Source organism: Natator depressus, chromosome 17 (assembly GCF_965152275.1).
Source record: "Natator depressus isolate rNatDep1 chromosome 17, rNatDep2.hap1, whole genome shotgun sequence".
NCBI lineage: Eukaryota > Metazoa > Chordata > Testudines > Cheloniidae > Natator > Natator depressus.
Window position 1 is genome coordinate 5,811,893 of NC_134250.1, and position 13,056 is coordinate 5,824,948.

The window sequence follows — 13,056 nt, forward strand, 5'->3', positions numbered from 1 at the left end:
CTCATAGTCATCCTGTCCAGTATCATGTGTCTAACAGTGGTTAGCACCAGATGCTTCTAAGGAAGGTGCAAGAAACCTGCAAGAGGTAGATGTTGGATAATTCCCTCCCATCCCCTGAAAGTCTCATCCTACCTCCTAATAGTTCGAAATTGATTTAAGCCCTGAAGCCTGAGGATTTTACATCTCCTGCAAAACATTTTTAAGCATTAACTACTATAATTTTGGAAATTTTTGTTATCCATATAAATGTCCAGTCCCTGAGAATCTTGCTAAATTCTACAGTGAAAACGATAAAATTTAACCTTAGATGGCGTAAAACAGTTGGTAGCTCAACTATTTTTTTAGCTAAGTGTGGATGGAGCCAAACTGTGTTATAACCAGTTATTTTAAAACTTCCTTCCTTAAACAAGTATTTTCTACCAGGATTAAATCACTTGGTATTTTTAAACCAGTTATCAGAGTTTGGCTCTCTGGACCAACAGTAACACAGATGGAGTACAATCATATTTAACGTCTCTGGGTAAACTTGGGTGTTTTCATAGTGTGGAACAGGGCCTTATGGATAAATTAGATATTGCCCTTAATCTTTCCTTAAAAAAATGTAAGATTCCTCTAATTCTAAATAGTCTAATGAGAGTTATAAAATGATAATGTAGATAAAGTTGTTCTAACTATTTAACTTGTTTTTACCAGTTACTATCTTTGTGTGTATCTAGGAATTCTTTCAATAAAAAAGATTTAAAACCCAAAAAAGGTACTATATAATTTGGGAAATGCAGGAGAAAGATATTTATTGAGCACGTGTGGTGTACCAGACTGTTCAGATGCAAGAGATGTGCTCTCTGTCCCAGGGAGTTTACAAGCAAAATAAAATAATAGACCATACAATTTATAACAAACTCAAGAGCATTGTTGTAGCAGCAATATAAATATAACAAAAACTCATTTGAACCCTTTCTTCAACTTCCTGCCAAAACAGAGAAAAACATGGGCCTTGTGGTTAACAAACTTGGGCCCTGAAGGTTAACAAATTTGGGCGTTAGTAAAATAAGTTTTAGTATTCAAGTTAACTTTCTTTCCTCACTATTTCTCAGTTGCCCTGAAAGGAATATGACAGATACTTTTGTTGTAGCTTAGCAAGCTCCTCTCCTTCCTGAAATGCAGATTTATAATTTTTACTGCAGTAGTCCCCAACTATACCGTAATTACCTCTTACAGTGAAAAGTAACTAGGGCTCTTTTTCCTCTTTCTACAGTAATGGGAGACTACAATGTAATAAATTATGCTAAGTCACAACTACAATGATATAAATAGCTTATGGTACAGAAATGCAGAACCCAAAGTGTCACTTATGAAAATGTTAAAAATCTCAGCTATTTCCAACTTTTTTGTTTTAAGAAAATCTCTGCAGAAATTTCCATGACTGAGTATTGCGAGATGTAGGGTAGCATGAAGGAGAAGTTGCTGCTTTAACCATCCTGTTGCCTTAATTATTCCTTCTTTGTGTTGTTTGATTTCCAGAGATATTTGTCAGTTTGGGACTGATTTTACTGTGGTTTAATCATAAAATGGAAATTTCTTTACATTATGGTCTACCAGAAATCTAGTCTGCTGAAGTCCCAAACCAGAACTTTTTTAAGGAAGGTAAATCCTATGATGACATTTAGATTCTCTTTATTTTTAAAGGCTTGTTTGGGTCCTCTGCAACAGAAATATAAATATTTATTGCTGAGGATCCCAAAATAATTTATTTTTAAATATAAAATGTGTGTGTGTGCGCTTGCATGCACACAGGCAATGCATCCTCCAGAAATTTTTCCCGAAACTTACCTTCCTCAACGAAAGTTAATTTTGAGGGCCTGAACAAGTAGAACAGTAGTATCCTTTTTCAATTGTTAAGCTTAGAGGGGCGAAATTTTTTTTGACTAAAAAATGTTTTTAGAAAATAAAAGTAAAAATAAACCACATTAAACCATGGAATTATGTGGCTATATGCACCTGGGTCATAAATTAATTGTACTCAAGCAAGGTTGGGGAATAGCTTGCCTAAAACAGACAATCCTCTTTACTGATTGATCTGTATGCTGTTTACTTTAACCCACTTGTCACGCAACTCATGGAAACCCGAAGCTCAATTGTTTTATGAAGTGCTTCCTCATGTGTCAATGCCTAACCTCTAGGCACTTTCAATTAACTTTCAGTTTTAATATATTTGAAAGATCTTTCCCAAAAAATTTCTAACGGAGAAAGAGCATTTGAAAGTGTGAAGCTCCAGTTTAATGCAAATAAAGGGCTCACCTTCTCAAATAAGAGCCTTCTTAATGTGTGGGTTTTTTTGTTGTTGGTTAGTTGTTATACAGGCACCTTTTTAAAGTGGGGGTTTTTTTCTTTGCTGATGGCGTCTGTGGCTTTCAGAAATGTTATGACTGCTGCAAAGCAGTTATATACTTTTACTGGTTACTATAAAATCAGCCTGAGTTTACAGCTTTCCTGATTTTTTTGTTTGTTTTGTTAGTAAAAGGTAACATTTTAAAGTTGCAGTAGTGAGTGAAGTGCTTCTGAAAGCCAGTATTATGCCAATTTCAATCCTTTTAAGAAAAACGTGGAGGTCACCTGTAAAATATTGTAATTTATATACACCCCACACATATGCAGGCATTATGGTTTTAATTTTAGCTTTTTAATAAAAAGTTTCTTTGAAATTTATTTTTTCCACAAAGATACAGTAGAAAGAATTATCACTGTTGGTGTTGTACATAAAGAATTTGAATTGCATTTTCCAATCATCTTGACTGTATAAGTAGAGTGTAAGACAGCAAATATTACTGTACTTTGGGAAATTTTTGTTGTACTGGTCTAGATTTCTCTAAAATTTACATTTAGTAAAGTAAACGTTTAGGCCTCACGTTATCCTCCCATAAAGGATTAATGGTATTGCATCATCTCTGAGGGAAAAATATGAATTCAAATGAAAGGGGATAGATATGAGCAAAAAGGCCTGCACAGTCAGCAAAAGTAAACTGATTCTACAGCTTATTTACATTAATTCTCTTAGTATGTTAATAAATATCATTATTTCAAAGATCAAAATAGAATATAGATCAAAATATCATGATATAATTTGCATTCCAATTTTCTGAGAGTATAAACTGTCGGATATTGCCGCATATGTAACATACACCACATGTCAGCTGTTTCCTGCTTCAGTGCTGACAAGAGCCCCATTCATAACTCTCTTCTTTTTATCCTTTCAGTGAATAAGTAATTATTCAATATAGAAGGCAGGATATTTGGAACTGGCTATTTAATGTGGCAGCACACCGTAATGAAATCTGCTGTTACTGGCAACCTGAGAGGGGAATGTAACAATTCCAGCATGGCTGTAACTTTATCTGCTTTGACGGCCTGTTTATTTGGCACATCAGTGAACCTTTTATCCCAGTGAGTGACAGCTCCAGAAGGGTCACATTTACATCCATTCTATCATGTATTGTAATATTTAATGGCGGACAACGCTGAGTGGGACTCAGGGTAATTCGAACTTGCTTTTCCACAGAGTAGAGGCTAAGAGACAGCTTGATCCCCAGTATTGTGGTGTAACACATGCCATGACTTAGCGTTTGTTTATGAAGGATAATCAATTAAAAGCAGGGGAAAAAACTTTCAGCTGTCAAGTACAGTTTGTTGCTACCTGCGCCATCAAACTAAAAACCAAGTGCAAACTATTTTACGCTCTTAAGACATGCTGATCAGTTTTTCACTATTGCATGTGCTTGTACAGACAAGATACTCTTCTTAGAGATATCTTAACATTTTCTTTGTATCCTCTACCTACATCCTAATTATGAGTCTTCCCAATAGTTCATGTTGTGGAAGAGATTGAGGAGGATGAATTTCTCTGTGACAAAGTAATTAGAGTGGGGAAAAAAACCCAGTTGTCCTGCTATTCCAAATATTTTTCCTGGATTCAGTTCTGCTAGTTAAGAATTATGAAACTGTTAAGGCGAAATGAGAGTATTCACTAGAATTGACTAATGGCATAACACCATGATGAGTGTATTACTAATGGAGTATATGCTTTGAAGCCAATTTAGTGAAATTTGATTTGCAGATGAAACAATATTAAAACAAAGTTTTCAGTATTAGTTTTAATGTGGTTGCCCAGTCAGGTCTTGATCCTAAGGTGCTGCAGACGCGTGTCCTGATCCAGCAAAGCTCTTAAGCACATGCTTAAATTTATGTATGTGAGAAGTCTCTCTGACTTCAGTTGCACTATTCACATGCTTAAGTGCTTTACTGGATTGAGGCCAGAGTGCTCAGCACCTTATAGGATCAAGCCCTCAATGGAAAAGTAATTTCCTTTAGCTGGCAGTCAGTATATAAGTACTTGTTCAAATTAAGAAACATAATAAACAATCCTTTTCCCCCACATTAATGTTCCTCACTTTTTCTTCATTTGTCTGCTATGAAACAAAGGCTGCCATCTGGTTTGAAGACAGCATGTGTCTCTTGTATAACACGCTTTTACTCAGTCCTTAAGGCCTGGGAACTCCTAACGCTAGGTGTCCTGCATAACTTGCTACTAAACTTTCCTGGCTTTTTTCATTGTAATAATTTGTCACAGGTAAATTAGAGGTAATTGGCCATGCTTGATGACAGAAAATAAACCTAAAGTAGAAAAACTTTCCTCGTGCATTGTAAAAATTAGTTTAAAATTCTTTTTCTTTTCTGGCACAAAGGAATAAACAAATTAAAGTGTCATGTACACACTAACGTTATTTTACTGGCATAGCACTTGAGTTTAACCACAGTCTGGTTTGTGTAAATCCTGGAGAGACAGTGAACAGTACCAGTAAACCTTTCTATATGTAAAATTACTAGATGGTATAACCAAGGATATGTATCAACTTTGGTACTAAATTTCATATGTTTATTTCAATGGCACCATTTTAATTTCCATCAAAGCAATGGCATATTAACCTGGACATATTATACTGACTGGCAAAGAATATATAAAGAAAAGAGCAAATGGAGAATTTGGTAATCACTTAAGTTTTTTTACTCGAAAGGTATTCTCTTTTCTATGATAACTTTTTTAGAAATTATTTTGAGATTTTGTAATGTTTTGTGTATACTTTTAACTTGAGTCCACTATTCAAAGTTTGATAGATTAATTAATGGGAAGTTTTGAACTACCCTAGAGGAAAACTCTCAGTGGTCAATATGGAGATTTGGTATATGCAGTTTGCAGTGGTAATGTCCTCATAAACTTTCCTTGTTTTGGTTACAGTCTCCTGGCCTCTGTACACAGTGTTCCTGTTCTTCTGCAAAAGAAAATGGTAAAAATGTTAGTTATGCAAAGAGGAAGGAAAATGGAGGAAAGCCACACATCCCCAAAATATTTTTTGGAACTCGAACACACAAGCAAATAGCTCAGATTACTAGAGAGCTGCAGAGGACAGTATACTCCAGTGTCCGTATGACAATTCTTTCTAGCCGGGATCATACCTGTGTTCATCCAGTGGTATCGAGAAGTAGTAACAGGAATGAAAAATGTGCAGACTTGCTGGAAGGAAAAAATGTGAGTAGTTTTGTTTCAGAAAATGAGCATTCATTAAAAAATATTAATGAAAGATTTAGCTGCCTGAGCGGCTGGATTGAGTAACATTCTAACTTCTTAATGGCACGCTGGTTGGAAGCCCTTTTGTAACTTCTAATTCATTTTGTATTAGACCATTAATCTTCAGTAAATCTTGGTTCACAGCATCAAAACTTAAAAGGCATAATAGATGATGACAATATATGATTATAGCTTTAGTTTGGGAGCTTAATTATAATTGCAATAACCTTTGCTTTCTCAAAACTTATTTCTTTTTTAAAAAGTGAAATATGCTGATGATGATTAAATAATCCATTCAGGCCTGATTTCTCTCTGCTTAGTGTTTTATTTTATTTTATTGAGTGTATCTGGGCATTGAAGATGATTAGAATGCATGGGGGTAAAATTATTGTAGTAATTCTCTAGTTGGAACAAACTGTTTACTAATTCAAAATTAAGAGGATAGGGACTTAATTACCTGTGTTATGTAAGTAGTAATTTAGAGCCTTTCTCGTGTGGATAACCCACCACAAATCTGGAACAAATAATCTGCTAATGATGATAGCAGAGATACATTGTGCTTGTTCACACTATGATATAAGTGTTCTTGATAACATAATTTGTTCATTGTCATCTTGGTTAACCAAATTTAGGATTTGTGCTCGCCATTTCAGAGTTGTTTTAAGACTATCTTGTTTCCTTTCCACTTTTGCAGCCTGCACTTAAAATAAATAAATAAAACTAAACTGCAAAAGCACAGCAGAATTTATTTATGTACAGGTAATCTGCAAAGCCTAACAAAATTACCCATTTTTTTGCTTCTTCATAGTGTATAAGCCTGAAATGAATGTTCCAAAAAGTAGTGTGTATCTGCTTGTTTTCACATTTAAAATTCCTTGTTTATGCTGGAGGACAACAAATAGTTGGCTTGGCTGCACGTCGGATTGAACAAGACTAAATTTTAAGAAATTGAGGGGGATGGAATTTTTATATCACTGTTTAACACCGTTTTGTTTTATAACACTTATTTTAATTCAAGCTGCTGACAAATACTTAAGAGAAAAGCTATTTGTGCAGGTTTCAATCCTTCCCTTAGTTCCTGTTCCTTCAGTTGTGAGCTGAAAAACTCTTATTCCAGTTTTCTAGTCCTTCAAGAAGTCCTGCAACAAAATGTTGATACTGATAGTTATAAGGCAAGTAGAACATTTTTTCCAGCTGCCTCTATTCCCTGTAAGGAAGCTAAAAATGGCACATACACTTTTTTCTTTTCTTTGCTGGTCACTTTTAAAATATATCAGCACCACACATACATTGATCATAAACGTAGGAAGATTAGTTGGGAGTCATTATATGCCAAAAATATTGTGTGTCTAAAAACTTAAAGGTTTTAATAATTGTGAGTATGTTCATCCAGTAAAAGGTTTTTGCTGGTTTCCACTGTACATCTCAGACTTTAGAAAACTATTGAGGCTGATAGGAACAGCTTTTGTTGTCTCCACTGGCAAATTGTATGGTCGTACTGTACCTAGTTTCTGTTTTGTCCTCTTGTTGGGGCTTCAGGTTTATTTTGTATTCATCAAGTATAAGTGAGCATTTGCTTTTTATGCTCCCAAGCGCTAAGGGTAAGTTGTAGTGGTAATGAGAGCCAATTACACTGTCACTTTAGGTGTCTATGTTAACCAAGACTATATTACAGAAGTGAGCTGATAAACAGATAACTGACAATTTGTGAGCGAAAAGGCACTAAGTGTGATAACATTTCAACTGACAATCTGCCCCTTAGGGTTGTGTTACACTGTTAAAAACGGTATGGGCTTTCCTGTTCATGTTATCAATCTTCATATGACTAGGCAGCCTTAATTGCCTCTAGACTAAAGTATATATTTCCAGGGATTTATTCTCTTCTTGGTGGTTTTGTTTGCTTAAAAGTTCATCAAAGAAAAGATAGGATTCACAGTAACTAATTTTACAGTAAAAAAAAAAAAAAAAAATACCACCTGTACTCAGACTGACTAGAACAGAGAAATAATAGTTGTTTAGTTATACCTCAGGGACACTAGTGTTAACCAGTATTTAAAATTTCAAAATTCTCCACTCCTCCCTGTAATTCCAGTGTATCAGCTCCAACCCATAAATTTAAGATTTGCCTGTCCAATCTCTCCCCTACCCCTCCAGGAAAAAAAAAACAAATAAACCCAAACCAACCTTGGAATGATGTGCTTTAACACACCTGAACACCAGTGGAAGGACTGCTGTCAAAGTCATGAGCAGAACAACTATTGTTTGCTTTTATTGTTGAACACAACACCCTCCTGGGCTGTTAGCACAGAGAAGACATACAAATGAACAAGCTCAGGTGGATTCTAATGTGATTTAAATTCACTAGACATTTCTGTTTGGTAATTTGATGATGTAAGAAAGTTGATATACTGCTGGGTGGATGTGAATGTGCCATATTATTTTATTCTCTATCCTTCCCGGTTGAATTAACCATATGTATTTGGATTTATTAATTAATTGCTCATGATTTAGAATCCATCCCACCCTCTTCCACTGCCAGGTTGCTATTTGTAAAACAGATTAAAAATTTCTTTGGGTTCACTGGGGAAATACTCTGAAATGTACCTTACAGATTTATGTATGATAGGTTATAGATTCTGTCATATTTGCCTGCTTTGTTTCTGCCATTATATTTGTTGTTGTTATAGTCCAAAAGATAACAAGCACTTTTAAAAATACCTCAGTGATCGAGGTGAAGTAAAAGATTACAAAATAAGGGGGTTTTTTTTTGTTTTGTTTTTTGTCTTACAAAAAATGTAAGTTCACGTACATCATTGTTCCTAGTACAATATTTTGTTTTCAAACTCTCACATATTTCCTTTTAGAGTGGGTCCTGTGTTTACTACCATGGTGTGCATAAAATTAGTGAACATCATGCTCTACAGTTTGCGCGTAAGAAGTGTCAGGCTTGGGACATAGAAGATCTAGTAAGCCTGGGAAAGAAGCTACGTGCATGTGCCTATTTTGCAGCTCGAGAACTCATGGTGGGGGCAGATATTGTATTTTGTCCTTACAACTACCTGCTGGACCCACAAATAAGAGAGAGTGTAAGTATATTTGTAAGTAGGGCTTGGTCTAAAGTAGGAACTTATGTATAATTACGTCGCTCAGGAAAATCCGCACCCCTGTGCGACATAGTTATGCCGACCTAACCCTTGGCATAGCATGCTATGCTGACAGAAGGGTTTCTCCCATCGACCTTGCTACCGCCTGTTGGGAAAGTGGATATCTATGCTGATGGGAGAAACTCGCCCGTCGGCCTAAGTAGTGTCTTTACTACGTATTATAGTGGTGCCGCTGCAGTGTTGTAAGAGGAGACAAGCCCTAGATTTTGTTTGTTGCACGGACTGAAGTTAAAGTGAGATGAATAAAGAAAGTGATAAAGGCACATGGTCAACTTAAAACTGCATTCCTGTCTGAATGCTTGCTAGTTTACAAGTAACATCTAAATTAAAGAGATTAAAGAATATTTTTCTTTTCTTTTGCAATTTCCTTATTTTGTACATATGACAGTACCTCTGGTAATAGTCAGTTTCACTGTTTTTTCCATTGTAGCTAATCAGTTGTGTGGATTTTTCACACAACAACAGAAGGGAAACTTCTAGGATGGCATAACTACAAGAAGTGGGCATGGGGGCTTAGGGAAGGTATAAAAAGTGAAAATACTTTTATTTAATTTTAAAATAAATAAATAAATAAATATTTCAATCACATTTCAATCTGGCTGTACTTTTTGCTATTAATTATACAGTACCATAAAAGTACATTTTACAAACTCTGCTCCCATAGTATTTACAGGTAAGGACCAAATTCTGTCATTTATGCTGGCACCAGGTTTCAGTTTTGTGAAAAACCTAGCTAGTTCCTATGCTGCAGAAATTCTGTCAAGCTCTGAAAAAATCACTTTTCATTGCTTGCACAAGTGACACAATTTGGACAGATTTTTTTTTAAACATGAACCTACTTGCTGTTGTTTACTCATTTTACTGGACAATTGTTGTCTTTTGCAGATGGAGATTAACCTAAAAGACCAAGTAGTCATTTTAGATGAAGCTCATAATATTGAAGATTGTGCACGGGAGTCAGCCAGTTATAGTGTTACAGAAACACAGCTGAGATTTGCTCGAGAAGAACTTGATACCATGGTCGTCAACAACATCAGACGGAAGGACCATGATCCCCTGCGGGCTGTGTGCTACAGTCTGACGAAGTAAGGCTTTTTAAAAAAACAAAACCTACTGTTTATAGTCCTTTTTTCATATCATGTACTGGAAGATACGCTGCATAATTGACAAGAAGACTTACAGATATACCTCAAACACTATAGTCCACAAGCCAGACCTCTTGTTTTTCTGATTTTGGGCACCCAAAAAGGATTTGCAGCATTTATGAAAATTAATTGTCTAATGGATCACGGGAATATTTTCAAAAGTTCCATTTCCAGAAGTAACTTAAGCTCCTAAGCACCTAACTCACTTTTTTTCAAAATGGGATTTAGGTTCCTAGGTCATTCAGGTGCTTTTGAAAATTTTACTCCAAGACGTTGGGCAAATCCATCTAAATTTTCTGTGCATTTCCCCATCAGGCCAATCACAGGGATTTTGTGAGAATTAATGTTTGTAAAATGCTTTGTGAGCCTTCTATGGAAGATGTTGTATCAGTACAAAATAGTGTTAAGTCAGCATTAGAGAAACTTATGTTCCCAGAGGAAATCTTCCACGCTGAAGGTAGAGAAAAATTCTATGCAAACAGTGTTTCAAGTGTTGAGAGTAGACATTCTCTGTTGGTTTAGTAAAAGACAATTGGGGTTTGCTTTAACTAAAGGCAGCGCAGGTAGCAACGCCGATAGTTAGGGCTACACAACACTTTTTTCATTTGCCTGTAATTTTGCCAAGCACAAACAGTTTGGGCTGATAAAATTGCCCATGCAGGATGTCTGCCTAAGGCTGATTTTTTTTTTTTTTTTTTTTAAGTTTCACCTAATATAACTCAGCCATTTCTGAGAACCAGGTCAGGGAGAAATGTTCTTTTTCCATGGTTTAAAAAAAAAAAATCTTACAACTGTTTTGCTGAGAAGTGCCTCCATGCTTTAGAACAAGAACTTGAAATTTGGCAAGTGGGGTCACCTTGGTGTCAAGCATCCCTGTGAAAATTTGCCCAAATCTGGCCAAGTTATAAGGCTCTGAAAAATTGCAGTGTGCACATGCTCAGTAGAGACATGTTAGTGTTTGGCAGCTAAATTCTCCAAAGATTCCGTCTGCACTGAGCATGTGCTACTCTCTCTCAGCTTCTTTTATGGTGAGACTCTGCTTGTTTTGGCCCCACAGACCAACTAGGCATGTTCTCTCCCTTGGCTGCAGGAGCTACGTAGGACTTTCCCTGCAGTTGTTCTTTCCAGTAGCCACTGTGAAGCCATGCACAGGAACTGATAGCAGGGAGAATCCTGTTTTCTCAGTGCTCTCCCTGCTGGTGCCCATGTGTTGTGGAGGGGGAGGAGGCAGCAACCTGACTTGAATGCACAGGGGTGAGGAAGAGGGGCAAGGCATAAGGAATAGGAGCCAGAGGTGGGGGTGGGGTTATGAGCAAGAACTGGCAAGGAGGAACAAGGACAGAAGATAGAGGAGGGGAGAGGAAATAAGAAGCCGGGGGGGAGGGAGGGAGAGGGGGAGGGCGAATGACAGGGGCCATGGTGTGGAGAAGATCAGAATGGGTGAAGAAGAACATGGACAAGAGTTGGGGGCAAGACAAGGAGATAGAGCAGGCGGACAAGGGCACAAGCTGAGTGGGAGGGGGACCGGGGTAGGAGGTGAACAGGGTGGGTATAGAAGCAGAAGAGGGCAGGGAGAGGTTGGGAGAACAGTGGCAGAGGGGTCTATAGCCACTAGAACCTGGAACTGAACCCATTATTGCTGAGTCTTAACATTCCTTTGCTCTCTAGTAGATAGCTGTGAAACCCTCTGGTAAAATGTGTCTCTCTGTTTCCATCTCCTTCTTGTGCCAGGTCCTCAGAGAAGTAATAGCCTTCTTCCGTTACCAGTTACTCCATTAGCTTAAGTGGTAGTGGATAGTGTTGTGGATCTAAAGATCCCAACCCTGCTGATGTTGTGGAGGATGCACATTCTTGTTGTGGTCAGGGGTGAAAGTAACGTCAAAGACTTACCGGTCCAGGGGCCGGGCCTCGGGCAGAAGGGGCGGGGCAGAGGGCAGTCAGGTCCTGCAGCTGGCAGTGGCCTGCACTGCCTGGGGCTCCAGTGGTGATTTAAATGGTCCGGGGCTCTGGCCACTGCCACAGTAACAATAGTGGCTGTCGGAGCCCCGGACTCTTTTAAATTGCCAGCCCCGGGGCAGCAGTTCCTTTTGCGCCCCCCCCCCCCCCCAATAGCTGCCAGCGGGAGGGGGGACAGTAATGTTAAAAAAGCCACGGCAGCGCTTTAAAGTCAAGCGGGTAGGGGCCGGAGCCTGCAGCTACTTTTTACAGGTCTGCCATACCGCCCCGTACCGGCTTCCTTTCACCCCTGCATGTGGTTCTACACGATGCAATTGTGTTTTTTCAATGTTTAAGTTTTTTTAAAACGTAGGTATTTTTGGTTAAAATTTCCTACATTAAAAGAATGCGAAGGTTTCAGAGTCGAGCACTTGAGTTAGGAAATGCCAGAATTCAGGTTGCCTATGCAATACTGGGTTGTTTTTTTCCCTGCAGGGCCTGTCTGTTAGTGCACAGGATGGATGGATGGGACTGAATCATGGTTGTGTAGTGAATGAAGCTCATGCCTGTAGGACCTCTGCCTCATTTGTTGCAGAATTTGGAAGGTTTATGGTGAATGAAGCAGGGAACTGCAGGAAGAGAAAGCATAATTTTGTGGTTAAGGCAGTTTAATGCCACCACAGAGCTGATTGGAAACTGGAATTCCCATTCTATGGGAAATTCTGAAATGTTAAGAATAAAACTCATTCTGAAATGGAACAAACAATTGAAATTTCTTGCAATTGAAAAATTCCAAAGTTTTGTTTTGAAAAATATAGAAATAATATTTCTTTTTGACCTTTCTAAGTGTTTCCAAGGCTCCCAGATTTGCCTGGATAATTTGGGCTTTTTGAGGAGCCTGAGAACTAGGCCGCCAGCAGCCCAGACTCCCAGCAGTCTACCTGCCTGAGAGCTGGGCAGTTTATGCAATCTAGAACGTAAGAACGGCCATACTGGGGCAGACCAATAGTCTATCTAGCCCAGTATCCTCTCTTCCGACAGTAGCCAAAGCCAGATGCTTCAGAGTGAATGAACAGAACAGGGCATTTTATCAAGTGATTTATCCCAGTCGTCCTGTCCCAGCTTCTGGCAATCAGAGGGATAGGGACACCCAGGGTATGGGCTGCATTCCTAACAATCTTGGCTAATAGCC

At 38.0% G+C, this 13,056-nt stretch overlaps 1 protein-coding gene across 1 annotated transcript in view; it reads left to right on the forward strand.

Moving 5' to 3' along the window:
- The window catches only part of BRIP1 (BRCA1 interacting DNA helicase 1), a 118,041-nt gene that overhangs the window by 31,434 nt on the left and 73,551 nt on the right, over window positions 1-13,056 (forward strand). The window contains exons 7-9 of the mRNA XM_074974639.1: window positions 5,291-5,581; window positions 8,485-8,706; window positions 9,670-9,869. Coding sequence (XP_074830740.1) covers window positions 5,291-5,581; window positions 8,485-8,706; window positions 9,670-9,869 — 713 coding nt within the window. The remainder of the gene's footprint in view (window positions 1-5,290; window positions 5,582-8,484; window positions 8,707-9,669; window positions 9,870-13,056) is intronic.